At 34.4% G+C, this 18,401-nt stretch overlaps 1 protein-coding gene across 3 annotated transcripts in view; it reads left to right on the forward strand.

The window, feature by feature from the left end:
• Positions 1-18,401, forward strand: part of PMP34 (Peroxisomal Membrane Protein 34) — a 35,830-nt gene that overhangs the window by 8,349 nt on the left and 9,080 nt on the right. For all 3 annotated transcript variants that reach the window (XM_072534199.1, XM_072534197.1, XM_072534198.1), the window contains 2 exons: positions 2,906-3,054; positions 18,131-18,385. In XM_072534199.1, coding sequence (XP_072390300.1) covers positions 2,906-3,054; positions 18,131-18,385 — 404 coding nt within the window. The remainder of the gene's footprint in view (positions 1-2,905; positions 3,055-18,130; positions 18,386-18,401) is intronic.

Genomic DNA, 18,401 nt, shown 5'->3' on the forward strand with positions numbered 1-18,401 from the left:
ATGTTTACCTTAACTCCTTACATACATAATAAATTATTAAATATATTTTTTTTTTAAAAAAGGATACAAGAGAAAGCTGCATTTTTTAAGAAAAAATTTATTAAACAAAAAAATGTGGCTTATGACCTTTTTGAAAATAACAAAACAAATATAAATTCTAAAGGCCAGAATATTCCTACAATATTATTTTTTTATTAAAACACATCGGTTTCGTCATTCCTGTCTATTTCCTCTGTTTCATCAATTTGGTTGTAGTCTTGTTCAATGTTACTGGTACTGTTTTCAATAATACTGAGATAAAATTGCTGGTTTATGGAAGGAATATATGGCAAAAGTTTCTTTATGTCCTGAATTTTTTTGATGTCAAGTACTATTGGTCCTCCATATATTTTTTAAGGATTTAGTTGTTAATATGTTGTCACCAAACTTTACACCCCTCTTACCAACATTTACTTCATTAAACGCTCCATTTAGGGTGTGTTTCATGAAAATGGAATTTGGGTGTTCGCTATCGAACCGAAAGCACCGCACGTCTGTAAAGTTGAGTGGTTGTTTCTCGGTGGTAAATGTTTTTTTTGTTAGAACTATTTCATCAAAACTATAAAAATCTTCTTGTGACATTTCAACTACTGCAAATGGATTTTTTCTGTTTGATTTTCTCACAATTTCAAACCATTCTTCTGGAGAAAACACTTGCTTAACATATTTTTTATGTTTCTCTATTAACGCAAAATCTCTATCTGAAGGCAAATGGGTGTGCCCAGATACTAGAAAACGATGTTCTATGGTTTTGTAAATTTTTTGCAGCTAATTGCAACCATAATGCCATTATTAGCCAATTCTTGTTTTGGCCCCCGCAATTGTCAGTAAAGACTACCAGATTTTTAGATCTTGATGGCTTATGAGTTATATACTTTAGGAGTACACTAGCAATTTCGGAACTTCCTCTTTTTGCAACTGACTCTGTCCACATAAACATATGTCCTTGCCCAGATACACAATCATGTACGCCAAGATTATAGGTCCATGCTTTCCTAAGGTAAAATGCTACGCCAACAGTCAATGAAGGTGTGGGTAAGGTTTGTTGTAAGTCGAATGAAATTATGTCAGTGTTGTGAGTTTCTTCATTTTTCTTAATTTCGTCCTTAAGGTCTTGCTGCATTGCCTGTGCGCGACTTTGGTGTAACAGTAGTTTTACCTGGAGATTTTTGGCCTCAGATTCATTATTATCGGTATTAGAACTTATCATAACATTTAGTGAATCACAGGTTGAACAAGTATCGCTTTTGGGCATCTTAAACCCTATGTTGTATTCTAAGTTAAAAATTCTTCGGTACCGATCCTCTTTAACTGGAATAATATTACGCTCTTTACACCAAGCAATGTAGTAATCCTTATACAGGCTTGAAATACTAACATCATGATTTATATACACTCTGTTAGGATTAGCGGTTCTACTATAATGGCTAACATATTTAGGGATACTTCTAATGTGGTCGTGAACTGATTGTACCATTTCTGGGGCAACTTTGTTCTGTCTATTGTGATGTTTACCTCTTTGATCTTTTTTTGGTGTTGATCTTCCTTCAGAAATCTGTTTTGAAATTTGTTTAATTCGCTTACTTGAGTTTTGTAGTCCATGAACCAATAAAAGCTCCTGTTTGCATATCTGCACATCTATTCCATTTACTTTTAAAAAATACAAATAGGTAAATTTTCGTTTTGACTCTTGTCTTTTTGTTTTTCTTTTGTAACTTCTCTTTTTCTTTATAACCTTTATTGTGGAGAATAAATATGTGTTCTGCTTTTCGTATGTCTCTAAATCCCAAAAGCCGTTAAATATCGATAATTCGGTACCCTGCAGCAGTTCTCTGCACTTTTTTTTACATTTACACGGATCTCCAATCTTCTTTGCTTCTTTTACTGCACCTTTCAAATTTATATAGTCGTGTCCCAAGTTTCGACGTTTTTTTGCTTTTTCTTTCTTTCTTTCTTCAATGTTAACTTTTCTCCATCGGCTTGGTGGAAGTTTTTCTGGGGTCAAAATAATTGAACCTCTGTTGCCTTCTACTTGACTTTGATTAGTATCTGCAGTTGCAGTGTGGTATTGTCGACTTCTCTAAAACAATAAAGGTACTTTAGTCAAGAAGGGCCTAAGCCACCTACTAAATAAAATACGGTCTTAGAACGTGTTATTTACAAACGAATTTAAACAGAATATAAGTTTTACTGGGTCTTTATCAATAAAAAAAGTAAAAACGGTTTATTTATGGCTACGTTTTACTAAAAAAGTAAATTTAATGTTATTATAACTTATTAAGACACAAGCCACATATTCTACAGCAAGGTCTCAAGCCACTAAAATGTTTACTTACCTTTTTCGGAGAAGATTCATCACTTTCACTGGAACTTGAATGCGGAGAATATTCTCTATCGTTTACAGAAGCGTCTGAGTCAAAATCCGAACCTGAACTACTGTTTTTTTCCATATAAATTAATTGTTTTTCTTTCAGTACTCTTCGATCACGTGTCGCCATGTTTATTTTATTGTGGCTTATGACGTTCTTGCTTAAAAAAATTTCATGATTTTTCAAGTCGGCAACAAGGTCGATATAGCCTGGTGGCGACATCTATTTCCCAATAGTCGTAAAACTTCGCTGGTGGCTTAAGACCATTTTACAGAGCCCGTTTTAATGAAATCGTCAAATTTCAAAAAAATGTGGCTTAGGTCCCTTATCGCCCCGAGCTCTTCAATTATGGTTCGACGTACAGACCATTAAAATTGTTTTGATTTAAACAAGGGTTAATAAAAAATCCTCATGTTTCAAAATAAAAAATTCTAACAATATACATAAGATTTGACGAGCAATTTGTATACTGACCAGATTATCATTTATTGTTTCAGACAGTCTTTATATTGTGGAATTAGTCCCGTTCTAAAAACATTAGGAGTCTCATCGTTCGTATATTTTTATGCATTCCACGGAGTCAAATCGCTTATACCACAGGACATGCGCAACTCCAAAAACGACTTCTTGTTGAGTCTCTTTGCTGGTGAGTACAAATACTATTTAACCCATTAATGGCCAAGGATTGAAATAATTCAATTTTTTGCAATTCAAGTTTATATACTTTATAAATAAAGGCATAAGAACAATATTTCACTTAAAATTATAAATAATAATAATTGCAATATACAAAAAATAATGTTTCGTTAACTTTGGCATAATATATGTAGTAAATTGAAAATTATACGTTTTATAGTGTGTAAATGAAATTTCTTGGTTTTATCAATTAAAACTAAAGGTATTGCTACAATAGTTATTTATATAAAATAAAATGATTACTTGTCTGGTAGTATGGCAGTGACAGAGTGACAGATGCCATAGAAAGAATTATGACCCTTAAGTGGAACTGGGCGGGGCACATAGCTAGAATGTCGGATAACAGATGGACACAGCGAATAATACAGTGGAGACCGAGACAAGAAGCACATCGGAGTAGAGGTCGCGGTCGTCCACCAACAAGATGGTCTGATGACATAAAACGGATCGACAAAAATTGGATGCAAACAGCACAAAACAGAAATACATGGAAAAGACTGAGGGAGACCTATATCCAGCAGTGGATAGATCCGGGTTAAATGATAATAAGTATGGCAGTAGTGCCATTATGGCATCCCATTTTTTATGGAAAGCACTAAAACAGTCAGCGTGCGAGTGAACCTTGCATTTTCCGCACATATAAACAGAGTTAGTTTTGCACAGTCTGCACTGCCGTCTACGCCCCTCCTCTTCGCGAACGATATTATGACCAGTCTGGTCATATTGAATATCAGAATAAACTTCCTTTAGAAGGACGACCCCATGCGGATGTGGATGGCGTTGGCTCTGGGTCTGATTCGGAGTCACCTTCTTTAACAGCTGTTTTTACTGTAAATCTTTTTTCGTTCTGTATCAGTGACAAAACCAAAGAAGAATGGAATTGCAATTGGGAGACTCGAGAGTCATTTACAATGTTGTAAATTCTCCATGAATTTACAACTATGAAATCCACAATGTTCATAAACAAGGGACACCAAAACTGTTTACTTCTTACTCGGATTCTGTAATTTGATACCGAATTATCTAGGAGATAAACACCTCCCATATGTCGGTTATAATCGTTAATCATATTGGGCTGAGGTATTGAATCTTCCTTTCGTAGCTTCCGATTATATCTTTTAACTGGAACAATTGGATAAACCGTTCCATTGTTGCTGGCTACAGTCACAACGGAATTATCCTGCCACCTTGCAATTGATACTTCTGTCTTTTTGTCGAAAGCATGATCAAACTCGCCCCTGTTCTTCTTTCCAAGCACTTTGCTACTTTCTATAGGACATCCTGATAACCTGTTCTCTCAAATTCCTTTTACATCTAGAATGTGAAGTAGTGCATAACTCGAAAAGAAGTTGTTGAAGGAAACTCTATGTTCTGAAGGGTTTTGCATTACATGTAGCAGATCCAAAACTACTTGGGTCCCGAAAGTGTATTGAGATTTCTGCCTTTCTCTATTTGCGCCACCATAAGGAATGAATTTTTATAGATATCCCTCTGAGCTACAAAAACACCAGTCCTTGAAGCCAAAGCGCACTGGTTTACCCTTCATAAACATCTTTGCAGAATGTCGGCCGAAATAAGGAACCATTTGTTCATCTATAGACATATTATGAGAAAATAGTCCAAACTGCAAATATCGTTCGTTCATCAGCAAAAATAATGGACGTATTTTGGCAAATTTATCATTTTTGTCTAAGTTATTATTGTCAGAGACATAAAGATTTCTTTTTATGTTTCGTAAGGTGTTTCGACTCATGCAATTTCTCACCAGCTCCACGCCTTTATCTGGGTCTTTTGACCAATACATATCACACGTCGGAAGTGTATGATAACCGGTAAGGATTAAAATACCAAAAAACTTCTGCAGTTGTGCTGGAGAAAGTTTGAAATCATGTCTGTTGTTATCCCGGGCATACGTCAGGCTGAATTCGAGTATCTTCAAAAAATAAAGAGAATATCAAATGGTGTTTTCCCAGCAAGTCTCAGCTGTATTTCTTCCTTTTTATTAAATTCATTTTGTTTTAGAGAAGAGGAATAGTTTTCTGACGATTTAGACCAGCTAGGTGTATATTGCGTTGGTTTACGTTTTCGTTGGGAACTTACTTTTCTTTTCTTCCCCCTACTATGGATTCTGTGGGTGTCTTAGCCTCATCTTGTGACCTTGTGTGAATCTCGAATGTTCCAGCGATATCAGTTAAAGCTCCTTCCTCTATAAGATTATCATCCAAATCCTCTTCTCCTGTTAACACATCAACTAAAGAAGGTATATAAACTACATCTATCTCATCCGCTTTTTGTTAATTCAGAATCATCCTCCAGTATAACTTCAATTCTTTCATTTCATATTCGGACAGTCTAAAAAAAAATCCTTTCAGATTACGTATATGTAAATGTATTATCGTACATATCTGATAATAAATATATGATTGTCATCATTGAAGCTTTATAATAGTGCACATTTGAAAATTATACTTTTTGTATAGGCATAGTCTAAAAAATTCAATAAAACATTTTTTGTGTCATTTCTTTCACTTTTGCGGAAACTTACACAAAACAATTCCTTAACTGTGTCAATGAGGTTAGCTTTGTATGTAAATTAATGGCAAAATAAAATACACTTACCATAAAATTTCAAACTAATAAATTTAGTTGTGAGAACAACTATTTGTGTAATATAAATAACTTCTAAATGCAAAAACAGGACAAAAAACAGCAAAAAATCTAACAAACTGACAGCCACAAGTAAAAAAAAAACCAGAAACGTCACAAATTGTACTTAATCTGAAAACCTCCCCAAACGTCTTTTTTGTACATATCTCTTTTCGATATACTGAGTTTAGAGCGTTCATAAAAATAACATGTCTTTACTTAATAACAGGCGGTGTCTGGTTTGTCTTTAGTTTCATGCGCGAAAAGTATGTGTTTTATCTCGCCAGGTGTTAATGACACACTGGTAAAGAACCTTGGACTCAACTGTATATACGTGCAAGTGTAAAAATGTTTTATTAAAGTGGCTGTTATGTTCGGACAACGTTCAGCGCGCTTCTCCCATTTTATGGTCGCCACAATTTTCCTAAAGGACTATTAGCAGTGTGGTGGATAAATTTAAGTCTACTGGTTCAGTAAACAATCAATCAACACCCATATATCGACGAAACGCGAGGTCTGCCGAAAATATCGCCGCTGTTCGTAAAAGTATTCCAGAGAATCCGAGCCAGTTGATTTCACGTCGCTCACAAGAACTCGACCTTTCACAGACCACAACTTAGCGGCTTTGCGTTGTGATTTGAGCCTATGTCCGTAAAAAATTCAACTAAATCAGGCGCTAAAGGTTAGGAGGAGATCCCAACGTAAAAAACTGTATCCTGGTTTCTGACAAAGCAACATTTTATTTCAACGGAATCGTTAATAAACTAAAAACACACTATTGGAGTCCGGAAAATCCACATTGGTTTCCAGGTCATACAAAAGTGCTACAAAAATTAATGTTTGGGCTGGAATTGTTGAAATTCGGATAGAGGACCCAGATTTTTACTTAGACTTTTACGTCTTGACTTTATCCCAGCCTTAGAAGTCATGTTTCTTGATGAAGACCATCCAGATTTACCTCTAGTAACATCTGGTTTTAACAATAAGGTGCTTTGCTTCATTTTAGGAATCATGTGAGGAAATTATCTTCAATATTTCCAAATTGATAAATAGGTAAAAGAAGGTTTATAGAATGTCCACGTCGTTCTCCGGATTTAACCTCCGTAGACTTTTGGTTTTGGGGTTATTTAAAAAGCAAAGTCTATGTAAATAGGCAAGACAACATCGAAGAGCTGAAACAACGCATTAGAAAAGAGATTGTCGAGCCAGGGTTGGAGGACGACGTGGTGAAAGACACAAAAAGAAATCCACAAACATTTTATTTAGAACGGCACGTGCACCGCACTTTTGGGGTTATGGTGTGAGCGTCAGAGAGAACACGACAGTTCAACGATACGTAAATGAAATTTTTGGAACCTCATCCCATACCCTACCTTTAGATGCTTCAACAGCCAATTTTTCAGCAGGGAATACGAACACAACACTCTCAATGACATACAAAGTTTATTCGATAAAAATTCGACAAAAAACGAGGAAATACTACAAATCCTTAAATAATAGCCGTCGATAATTTAAACCATGATTAAAAATTTGTAAAGACACTATTGGTGAAATTCTACATGATAAAAACTCAGTTCTTAACAGATGAGCACAACATTTCAGCGAACATCTAAACATAAACGATATTAAAGGACGTTACAACATAGACAATCAACAAAATCTACAACGTCAACTACACAGTGAAGACCCAACAAGAGAAGAAGTGTCAAATGCCATCCTAAAACTCAAAGACAATAAAGCCCCAGGAATCGATGAAATCTGTTCAGAAATGTATAAAAAAGGTGGTGATCAACTTTTTGCAGCAATCCATAAACTAATAGTATTTATATGGCAGAATGAATTGGTACCAGAAGAGTGGCTAAAGGGAATAATATGAACGTTGCATAAAAAGGGTGATCAACGGGAGTGTAAGAACTATAGAGGCATTACTATGTTAAGATCTGCGTATAAAATCTTCGGCAATGTATTGTTTGAAAGACTTAAACATTTTACAAAGGATATTGTTGGTCAATATCAATGCGGATTTACTGTTGGAAAGTCAACTACACATCAAATTCAAGCACATAGGCAGATTCTAGAAAAGTCACTAGAATATAACATAGATACGCACCATCTCTTCGTCGACTTCAAAGCAGCCTATGACAGTGCGAAAAGAACCGCATTCTATAAAGCAATGATACACTTTGGGATCCCACCTATGTTAGTTAAGTTTCCCCAACTAACAATGCAAAACGTAAGCTCATGCGTTAGAATTGAAGGAGAAAACTCTACGTTCTTTGAAATTAATAATGGTCTAAGATAGGGGGACGTGCTGGCGTGTCTCCTCTTTAATATTGACTTGGAAAAGGCAATCAGACAATTAAATATTAGAATGAATGGAACTATTTTTAATAGATCGACGCAAATTCTCGCATTCGCTGACGATATAGTTATAGTGGGCAGAAGTATGAGAGCCATGGTGCAGTGTTTTACAAGGTTTGCGGCAAGTGAATTAGAACTTGTGGTAAACGAGGAAAAAAGCAAATATATATTGGTTTCTAAAAATCTCCGAAATATCCAATACAGAATTCAAGTTAACCACCATACCTGTGAGCAAGTCAAAGAATTCACATATCTTAGATCGCTAATAAACGCAACAAACACGACAAGCCACGAAATAAACAGACGCATAACAATAGCAAACAGAACTGTTCACGGTCTCCAGAAACACTTAAAAAATAAAAATATAGAACGTGCAGTGAAGCTGAAAAAAACCAAATTTATGATCATCTTCAGAAACTTGGATGCACTTGAAAACTCCACCATAACACTGAATACTAAGTCCATTGAAAGAGTGAGTAAATTTAAATACCTGGGATCGTGGCTTTTTGAAGACTGGGCATCGGACAGGGAAGTAAAATGTCGCATTGAGCAAGCTCGACAAGCTTTCGTAAAATTCAAGAAGGTACTGACTTGTTCAGAGTTCGATCTTCAACTGAGACTAAGGTTTACTAAGTGCTACGTGTGGTCAGTGCTGCTATATGGCGTAGAGGGCTGGGCACTCAAAACGAGGGATATAAACAGATTAGAAGCTTTCGAAATGTGGCTCTATCGCCGTATCCTAAAAATACCATGGACAGCGAAAATCACAAATATAGATGTCCTTAAAAGAATAAACCAAGAACGCCAACTTTTCGAAACCATCAAGAAAAGGAAAACGGCGTATCTAGGTCACATCATGCGAAATGAAAAATACCAGTTCCTCCAACTTATAATCGAGGGTAAAATTGAAGGCAAGAGAGGAATGGGACGCAAGAAAATGTCCTGGCTCCGAAACATAAGGCAATGGACAGGGATTAACGGCATACAATCTCTGATACATATTGCAAGAAATAGAGAATTAATGGAAAATGTGATCGCTAACATCCATTAGTGGATTTGCATCTAAAGAAGAAGAAGTGAAGCTCAATGTAAACAAGACCTTAATAAGACAGGTTTTGATATATGGGGCTAAAGCGTGGTCCTTATCTCAAAATGATGAAAGACTTCTTGGTATTTTTGAGAGAAAAATTCTTAGAAAGATTTTTGGGGCCGTAAATGAAAATGGGCTATGGGGTCGAAGATACAACTTTGAACTATATCAGTTATAAACCGATCCAGTTGGGTTGGACACATTGCTAGGATGTCAGTTCACGAATACACGAGGAGATTAACATTTTCAAAACCAGAGGGCACAAGAAGTAGAGGACGACCACGAAGGAGGTGGATTGACGATGTGGAAGAAAACCTATAGATTCTAAGGGTTAGAAGATGGACGGAAGTTGCTAGTAATCGACTGGAATGGGACTTCTTTGTGAGCAGGCCAAGATTCACAACGGATTGTCAAGCAACTTATGATGATAATGAACGCAACAGCTCACATTGCGAGAGTCTACAGCCTACAAATGTAATTACAACAAAACAAGTACAATTTGAAAATAAACTACGTGTTTACGTAGTAAATACGTAGTTTATTTTCAAATTGTAATTGTTTTGTTGTAATTACATTTACATATCTACGTGTTTTTGAGTTTTTTTTTTTCAAACTCAATCAGAAACAATATTATGAATTTTATCTGTTACTTTTGGGACACACTGTATAAGATTTTTTATTCCAAATAATGTGTTCTTAGCACAATCTAGAATACGATGGTTATGTTGTTTTTAACGGAATTTTTGTTGGTGGAATAAATACTTGTGCTTTAGATTCTTTTATTTTTTAAATATTTCCATTCAGAATATAAATTGTGTATCTTTGTTTGGTGAATGGCGTAATAATGGTTTTATGTTATTTTTATGTATGCATTCTAGTCTGCATAGATATTTATAACGACTAAAGTGTTATTTTCTAGCTAGTAAAAACAAAACAATTAAATCAAATGTTTTAAATAATATTGTTTATTTATTAGATATGAAATTTTATGACTAAAAATGCATTTAACGATAATCTTGATAAATTGTATTGATATTGCGATCGTATTAACATATTTTTCGTTCACTGCTATTTATATATGTAGGGTCGGCAGAATAAAGTACATAAGTCGAAAATTGTAGATTATTTAGAAATTTAATAAAACTTTATAAAAAAATAATTCAATATTCCTTAAAAACGTTTATTGCATTTTATGAAAGTGTGTACAACATATTTACTAGGAGCTAAGTAGGACTCTAAAAAAGTATGGAAAATTGTTTTTCCCGACTTATGTTAAAAAGAACATTGGCATATATGACTTATGTTTAACAGCACAATTAGGTATTTTAGTTTGTTCTCACAATATTTTCTTAATATTATTCTAATTTTATATAATCTATATAAAATTTATGGAAACATTTGGTATCAATGTAAGTAGAGAAATTAAGTCATCTTTTTTTTCTTTTGATATAGGTAAAGGCAATAGTGATATAACTGGGATGTTATTAGGTATAAAGAATGCCCTCCGTCTCAAATTTATCTTGTGAAATTCTGATTCCATTTGCAAGGTGTCTTTGTAAGAAACCATTCCAAATTCCGGGTCATAGCGGAGCCACCTTTTGTCCAACCATTTAAACTGCTTTCCGCCTACATATTTATTTCTTAATACCAAAGAACCTTTAAAAAACGATACAAAGTCCAAAAAGTCAGTACAGTAAAACCTCGATATAACGGACTACTTGGGGGGACGGGGTGTCCGTTAAAGCCGAAATTCCGTTATATAAAAATATCTTTAAAATAAATAGAAAAAACTTTTTTTTTAAATATGTAAGTATTTAGATGTATATAAAAAATTCAAAATACAAACAAAATTCTATTTAATTGACTTCGGACATTCGTCGTGAAGTGACGTTGCTAAAACCAGGTTTCGTTTGCACTTTCAATGTTTGCTGTTTTTTTATGATCAACTCTCTAAAATTACAAATATGCGTAGAACACAGTTGAACTTCTTTATCTGATGAATAATCAATAACTGTTATTAGAGTCGAGATGTGATCTTACCTCTGATAACTTCATTTTTAGTAGTCTTGTTTTGTCACCTTCTTCGGTATCGTCACTTCTATCCTCATTTTTTAGGTTCATAACTTCATCTGCTATTTCACTTTCAGTCATGGTGTAATATCTTCCTCAGCTATATGTTGTCCGGCATTATTATGTATTGTCCTACAGAAATCAGTAACTTCCAACCCTTCTAAATCTGTGTATGTATCTAGGCCATCAAACAAATCCTTCCAACCATGTTTTATTGTTTGCTCTTTCACCTCCTCCCATGCTGCAGCAACATTAAAAATTGTTGACTTTACATTGTAATTTGCAAGGTACGCTGCCCTCTTGTATCTTCTACATTATTTCCATTGATCAATACAACTATTACATCCTCTAAAAACTTTCTGCGATATATTCGTTTGGTTGCCAAAATTATTCCCTGATCCATTTGTTGAATAAGCAATGTTGTATACTTTGACAACAACATACAGCTAAAGTTGCTAGGTTTACGAGATTTGCCAACCATTACAGGAGTCAATCTATGCGATCCATCGACGTTAGCACAAAGCCGAGATGCTCTTCTTGCTGATTTTTCTTCTAGAATTAGATTTGTCATATTTGGAGGCTTGTGTGTTTTCAGACAAAGTACGCCATAACAAACCAGTTTCGTCAGTATTGTAAATCTGAGATTCTAATAGCATTTCGTTACTTATAATGTTCTATTAGTTTTTGACTAAAAGGTTCTATTTCTTCTTTTGGGGCAGTTGAAGCTTTGCCGTAAATTCTTTTATTTATGATTCCGTGCTTTTTGCGAAAGCGCTAGAGCCATCCATCACTTGTTCTGAATGGTATGTCTATATGATTTGCTAATTTAATTGCATCAGATTTCAATTCGACTACCCGGACTGGGACCCCTCTAGAAAGTTGTTGGCCGTACCATTTTAAGATTGCTTCTTCCAGTGAAGTTTTACGAGCCAATTTCATTCGTTTTCTAAGATTGCTGTTCTCTCCTACATCACACATGAATGCAAATTTATTTGTTTTGTTTTTGTTTTTTTTTTATGTCCGAAACAGTTTGCTTTTTTATGCCATATTGATCACATATATGAGACACAGACGTTTCAGACTCCAACGTTTGTATAATATCTAGTTTTTGATTGATTTTTAGATTGATTCTTTTCCGTTTGTCCATATTTAAAGGGTATGATTGCGAAAATTTTAACTTACTTACTGGTGTACACTAAATGTGTTAGTTTAGCAACACCCATATAATCATAGAAACCTACGTGTTATGATATCAGGGAATCCCCTAATAATATGTGATAATCTCACTTTGTGTCTCTTGCCTACAAATGTGCAAATTTATATCTCATGTGTGTATTTTTTATGTTTCTCTAACAAATTTATTTTTCGGCAAAAAAATATATACATATTACTATTAGAAATGACTCTTATGCTAGATTTTGTTGAAATTCTTTGTAAACTATAGTGGTATGGGACGGGTATGGACGGTATGGACGGTATAAGCATGTATAATATTAACAGTACGTTTTTATTTTGTTTTATATTTGACCGGATTTTTTGTCCGTTATATCCGAAGTCCGTTAAATAGAGGTCCGTTATATCGAGGATTTACTGTATTCTGCATTTCCACAACTTGAAATTTGTTACTGTTGGACCTAATAAGTTGTATCCAGTCATGAGGATGATATATTTGGATTTCTATTTTCTTTTTGTTCTTTTTTATTATCTCGTGATCTTTATTAACTTCTAAATGGCTATGTCCGGGAACCATAAATTTATGGTCGATTCTCTCTAACTGTAACTTATGTACAGCCCACGTAAACATAGAACTGACGTGAGAATTTCTATTCTGACCTCCACAGGTATCAGAGCAAAATATTACGCTTCTTGTGTTATTAGGTATGTTTCTTTGAAGATGTTTAAAGAGACAAGATGCAATCTGATTCGCTCCTCGAGCAGCAATAATTTCATACCACACATAACATACTGCTCTTCCGGTCTTATTGTGATGTATGGTTAAATTGAAAGTCCACAACTGACGTTTATAAAAAGCTACAGAAGAACTCAATGATGGAGTCGGCAAACACTTGTACGGTACTGTCATTTTGATACATCTCTGTGTCATTTTTTTTCAATTCGTAAGCTTGATCTGCTGTCATTTTATGATTATCATGTTGCGAAGTTATTTCAGTTTTAGTTTGCTCGTCTTGACAAAGTTGAATACATAGTTTTATTTTTAGAATTGTAACACATCTTTCCTTTTTTCTTCCAAACATTGTCAAAAATTGTTTAAATATAAAGAGAGACGCACATTTTTTTGTTGCTCCCAAGAGTATTTTAAATGTGATGTCTCGGTCTTATGACATTTGTCTTTGACCATGAATGGTACATAGATAAGGTGCAGGGTCGATGAATAACAAATTACAAAACTTTTACTCAACATTTCTAATAATATAATAATAGTATTTTAAATATATACGAGATCACTATTCAAGCACCCTTTTTATCAAAAAAGATAACCCTTAGACCCGTAGTAGATTAAACGAACCTGTCAAGAATTTATAATCCATGAAATATTATCAATGGTTTTTTTTAATGTACTTTCTTATCGCATTCATTAATTTTTCAACAAAAAAACATTATAAACATGCGTATCAAATCGCGAAAAAACTTATTTTCTGATTATTTTCCTATTTCCCACAAAACAAATGATAAACTTGTGCATTAAATCGTGCAAAAACTTATTTTCTGTTAGTGATTATACAGTGCTAGTCAAAAGTACGTTATTGTTATAATAGTGAAATTTGGAGGAAGCTAATAGACAGACGTAGGCTACTCAATTAATATTAATCATTAATAATATTAATCAATAAATAATTAAGTAATAGTGACAGCGATGTTACAGCGCCACTGTGACAGATACTTTTAAATGGGACCTTATGGCAAGCGATACCTCGTTTGAAAGGTATTGAAAGTACCTATTCAGTCATAATAATTTTGTTTTTGAGTTTAAGCTCATTTTGATGAATAAATTAAATAGTTCTTATAGTAAGTGTTCAAAATGTGCTTCATCTACCTCCTAATGTTAGTGCATCCTATTTCTAAACTCTTGCCGTACTCGTTCAAATGTATCGGGGGAAATTGCCCTACATTCTTCAACAATTCGTTTTTTTAAAATGTCAATATTGTCGGGTGCTGTAGCGTAAACTTTAGATTTCAAGTATCCCCACAGAAAAAAATCTAATGGTGTGAGGTCCGGTGACCGAGCTGGCCATTCTATCGTACCTCGTCGTCCAATCTATTTACCACGATATTCCTCATCTAGGTAACGTCTTACTGTACCATAATGGTGTACAAGAGCAGTATCTTATTGAAACGTTATTTCTAAGTTGCCAAATTCATCTGGATTATCCTCTAGAATTTCAAGAATTAGCGGTTCAATTGCATGCCCAAACATTTATTTTTTTTTGGAAATTGAGTATGTGTTTCACGAAAGACGTGAGGATTTGTGTCACTCCAATACCTCACATTGTGTGTGTTAACATTTCCATTGAGAGAAAAAGTACTTTCGTCACTTAAACAAATTTGTTTTATGTAATCGGGATGTTGGTTAATTTTATTCGACATATTTTCACAGAATTCTAGTCTTCAGTCGGTGTCATCATCTGAAAGTCGGTGCACAATTTTTAATTTGTATGGATGCAATTTGTTTTCAGCCAACACTCGGTGTATTGTCTTTTGACTGATTCCATAGATAGATGCAACTTGGGCTGTAGAAGAAGTAGGGTTCACTACTATTTCTGAAATTATGTTAATTTTTTTGTCGTCACTAATTGTTGGTCGACCAGATCGTTTGACATCTTGAACACTACCTGTTTGTTTAGACTTCCGAAGAAGCTTCCTCAAATAAGCTCTCGATGTAGGGCGATCGGGGTACCTTTCATTAAAAAGACGTTCCGCTGCATGGAAATTATTTCCACATTCACCAATTATTAACACAGCTGCTACTTTGTCGGCTACAGTACGTACTTGTAAAAATTTAAACGTCTCGTTAAACAATAATTAAACTAAATATTAACTAAGAACAACTAAATAAAAACAACTTGACTAAAATTGAATTGACTAAACTAAGCCGAAACAGAAACTAAATATTGAGCTATAAACGCTTTTGCAAACTAAAAACAACTAGAGAATTGACAAACGTCAACTTTTTGACAAATAACCAAAGGAGGACGTTAGAATTTTTATTAATTAAATGCCAAACTAGATTTTAGTATTTATTTAATTTATTCGTCAAAATCATCTTAAATCCAAACAAAATTAGTATGATTGAATAGGTATATTAAAATAATTGTAGTTTGCCATTTAATTAATAAATATTCTAACGTTCGCCTCTGGTTAATTGTCAAAAAAGTTAACGTTGACGTAAAAACAATTAGAGAATTGTAAAACGTCAAGTTTTTGACAAGTAACCAGAGGCGGAGGTTTCAATATTTATTAATTAAATGCGAACCTACAATTTTAGTATTTATTTAATTTATTCATCAAAATGAGCTTAAATTCAAATAAAATTAGTATGGTTGAATAGGTATTTTCAATACCTTTCAAACGAGGTATCACTTGCCATAAGGTGCTATTTAAAATTATCTGTCGCAGTGGCGCTGTAACGTCGTCTGTGACTATTACGTCACTTGTTATGAGTAGTTAAGAAGCGTACGTCTGTTTATTACCTCCCTCCAAATTTCACTATTATAAGTATAACCGTTCAAAAGATACGAGGTGGGATCGGACTTTTGACTAGCACTGTACATAGCTAGAAAAAAAATCGAACAATCGATTATCTGAGATCGATTAAAGATATGCATATGGACTTTTTTTGATTAATATAGTAATATAGTTAAAGTATTAAATAACAAGAAAGCATCGTGGTAATCTATTTGCTCTTTGTATTTGATCTCTTCTTTTTCATCGTCTTCATAGCTGTACAGAGTAATCCCTTGGTACTCTTATTTCCTGCATATTTCTTGCATATTTCCTGCATATTTCTTGGGAGGCACTGGGGAAAACAAATATAAATATAGAATTGATTGAAGCAGTAAAAACGTTGTACTACCAACAAACAACAAGAATTAAAACAGGAAATCTGATAACACCGGGATTCAAAGTGACTAAAGGACTAAGACAAGGATGCTGCATATCCCCAACATTATTCAAAATATACCTCGAAGCAGCACTCAACAAATGGAAGAAAAAATGTATGAATATGGGCATACCACTAATAGACTTAACTTTGTACACTCTGTGCTTTGCGGATGACCAGGTCATCATCGCACAGGACTCTGAAGACCTTAGTTACATGATGCGAAAACTATTAGAAGAGTTTACAAAGTGGGGTTTGGAAGTGAATATGGAAAAAACTGAGTACATGAGTATCGGAGGAGATCAACATAACCTTCTCGTAGAGGAAAATCAAGAGATCAAACTATGTGATGACTACAAATACCTAGGAGTAAAGATCACTCAGGACGGAAAATTAGATGCAGCCATTAAGGAACGAAATACACAGGGAAGGAAAGGCATAGCCTTACTGAACAGCGTACTGTGGGATAAAAACATCTCTAAAGAAAATAAAAGAAGAATACACAACACCATAATAAAAAGTATTACAACATATGGATGCGAAGTGTGGCCCCTAAAAGACAGAACAGAGAAAATGCTTAGAGCAACAGAAATGGACTTCTGGCGCCGCTCGGCGGGAATCTCCAGACGCGACAGAATAACAAACGAGAGAGTCCGAGAAATCATGGGGATTACACATAATATTGTTGATGACATCAAAACGACACAACTCAGATGGTACGGACACGTAAGGAGAATGCCGGAGAATAGAATACCAAGACAAATTCTCGAATGGCAACCAAGAGGTAGGCCAAGACCAGGAAGGCCTAGAAGTTGGAGAGAAGGAGTTGATAAAGAAATCAGAGAAAGAGAACTGGAGGACGATCTATGGAACGATAGAATGAGATGGAGATTGGAAATCGGAAGACGTCGAAGAACGTTGTAAACCGACATTATATATATACTCTTATTTCCATTATTTTACATCTTACTTCTTTTGCTCTTGTATTAAATCTGAGAACTAGTCTTTAAAGGATATCTTTATTTTGGGCCATCAATATTGCATCATTTGCGTAACAGAGAATTTTAATTTTATTGTTTCCCATTCTGTATCCTCTTCCATTCATCCATAATTAGATTAAGTAGCATAGGGCTTAGTGAATTTTATAATATTTTACTCTGTCAAATGCCTTCTTTAACTCGATCAAATGTCCATATTTTAAGGTTATGTTATGGTTTGTTTGTTATGTTGTTTTTATCAGGGTTCTTACAAAATTGTTCAATAAATCATGGAATTACCAATACCAATCGCACAGAATGAATGTCCATAACCCAAAGTCCTTATTTATTCCTTAAACAATTAAAAAAAACCAATATATCCAACTTCTTATGGGACAAATACACACAAATTAGAAATGTCTGGAAAGGTTTTTAAAACCCCCGCCCATTGTGACGTCAGGCTTAGGTAGTCCATTCACGGGAAAATCCGAAATTCCTGAAGACTACCTCCGCATTCCGCATCGATAGAATCGGTTCGTGGGATATTTCGGCGGTGAAGACAGATTTGTGAAATTCGCTAAAGCACAGGGCCGCAATCAGGGGTATGTGAATCACAACAATATGCCCTGAAACTATAAATTTATTTCTCATGTACATATACATTTATTTTATGTGATGCGGTCTTTTCTCCTTAATATACTAATCTACTGTTATTTATGTATTAATATTTAATATTTAATGATTAATATTTATTACCTTTTAGGTGTTCTGAATGTTATTACTACAAATCCTCTCTGGGTAGTAAATAACCGATTAAAAAGGTGTGAGGAAGAACTCCAATTCACTGGCTTGTTGGATGGACTAGTGCATATAGCGACCACAGAAGGTATATCCACTTTATGGAATGGGGTAGCGCCGTCACTGTTGTTAGTTTCCAACCCTGTTATCAATTTCACGTTATATGAAGCGCTGAAGAGAAGATTTCCTATCAAAACTGCTACCGCATACTTTCTATTAGGTAAATATTTTAGTAC

Source organism: Diabrotica undecimpunctata, chromosome 6, assembly GCF_040954645.1.
Source record: "Diabrotica undecimpunctata isolate CICGRU chromosome 6, icDiaUnde3, whole genome shotgun sequence".
Classification (NCBI taxonomy): Eukaryota; Metazoa; Arthropoda; class Insecta; order Coleoptera; family Chrysomelidae; genus Diabrotica; species Diabrotica undecimpunctata.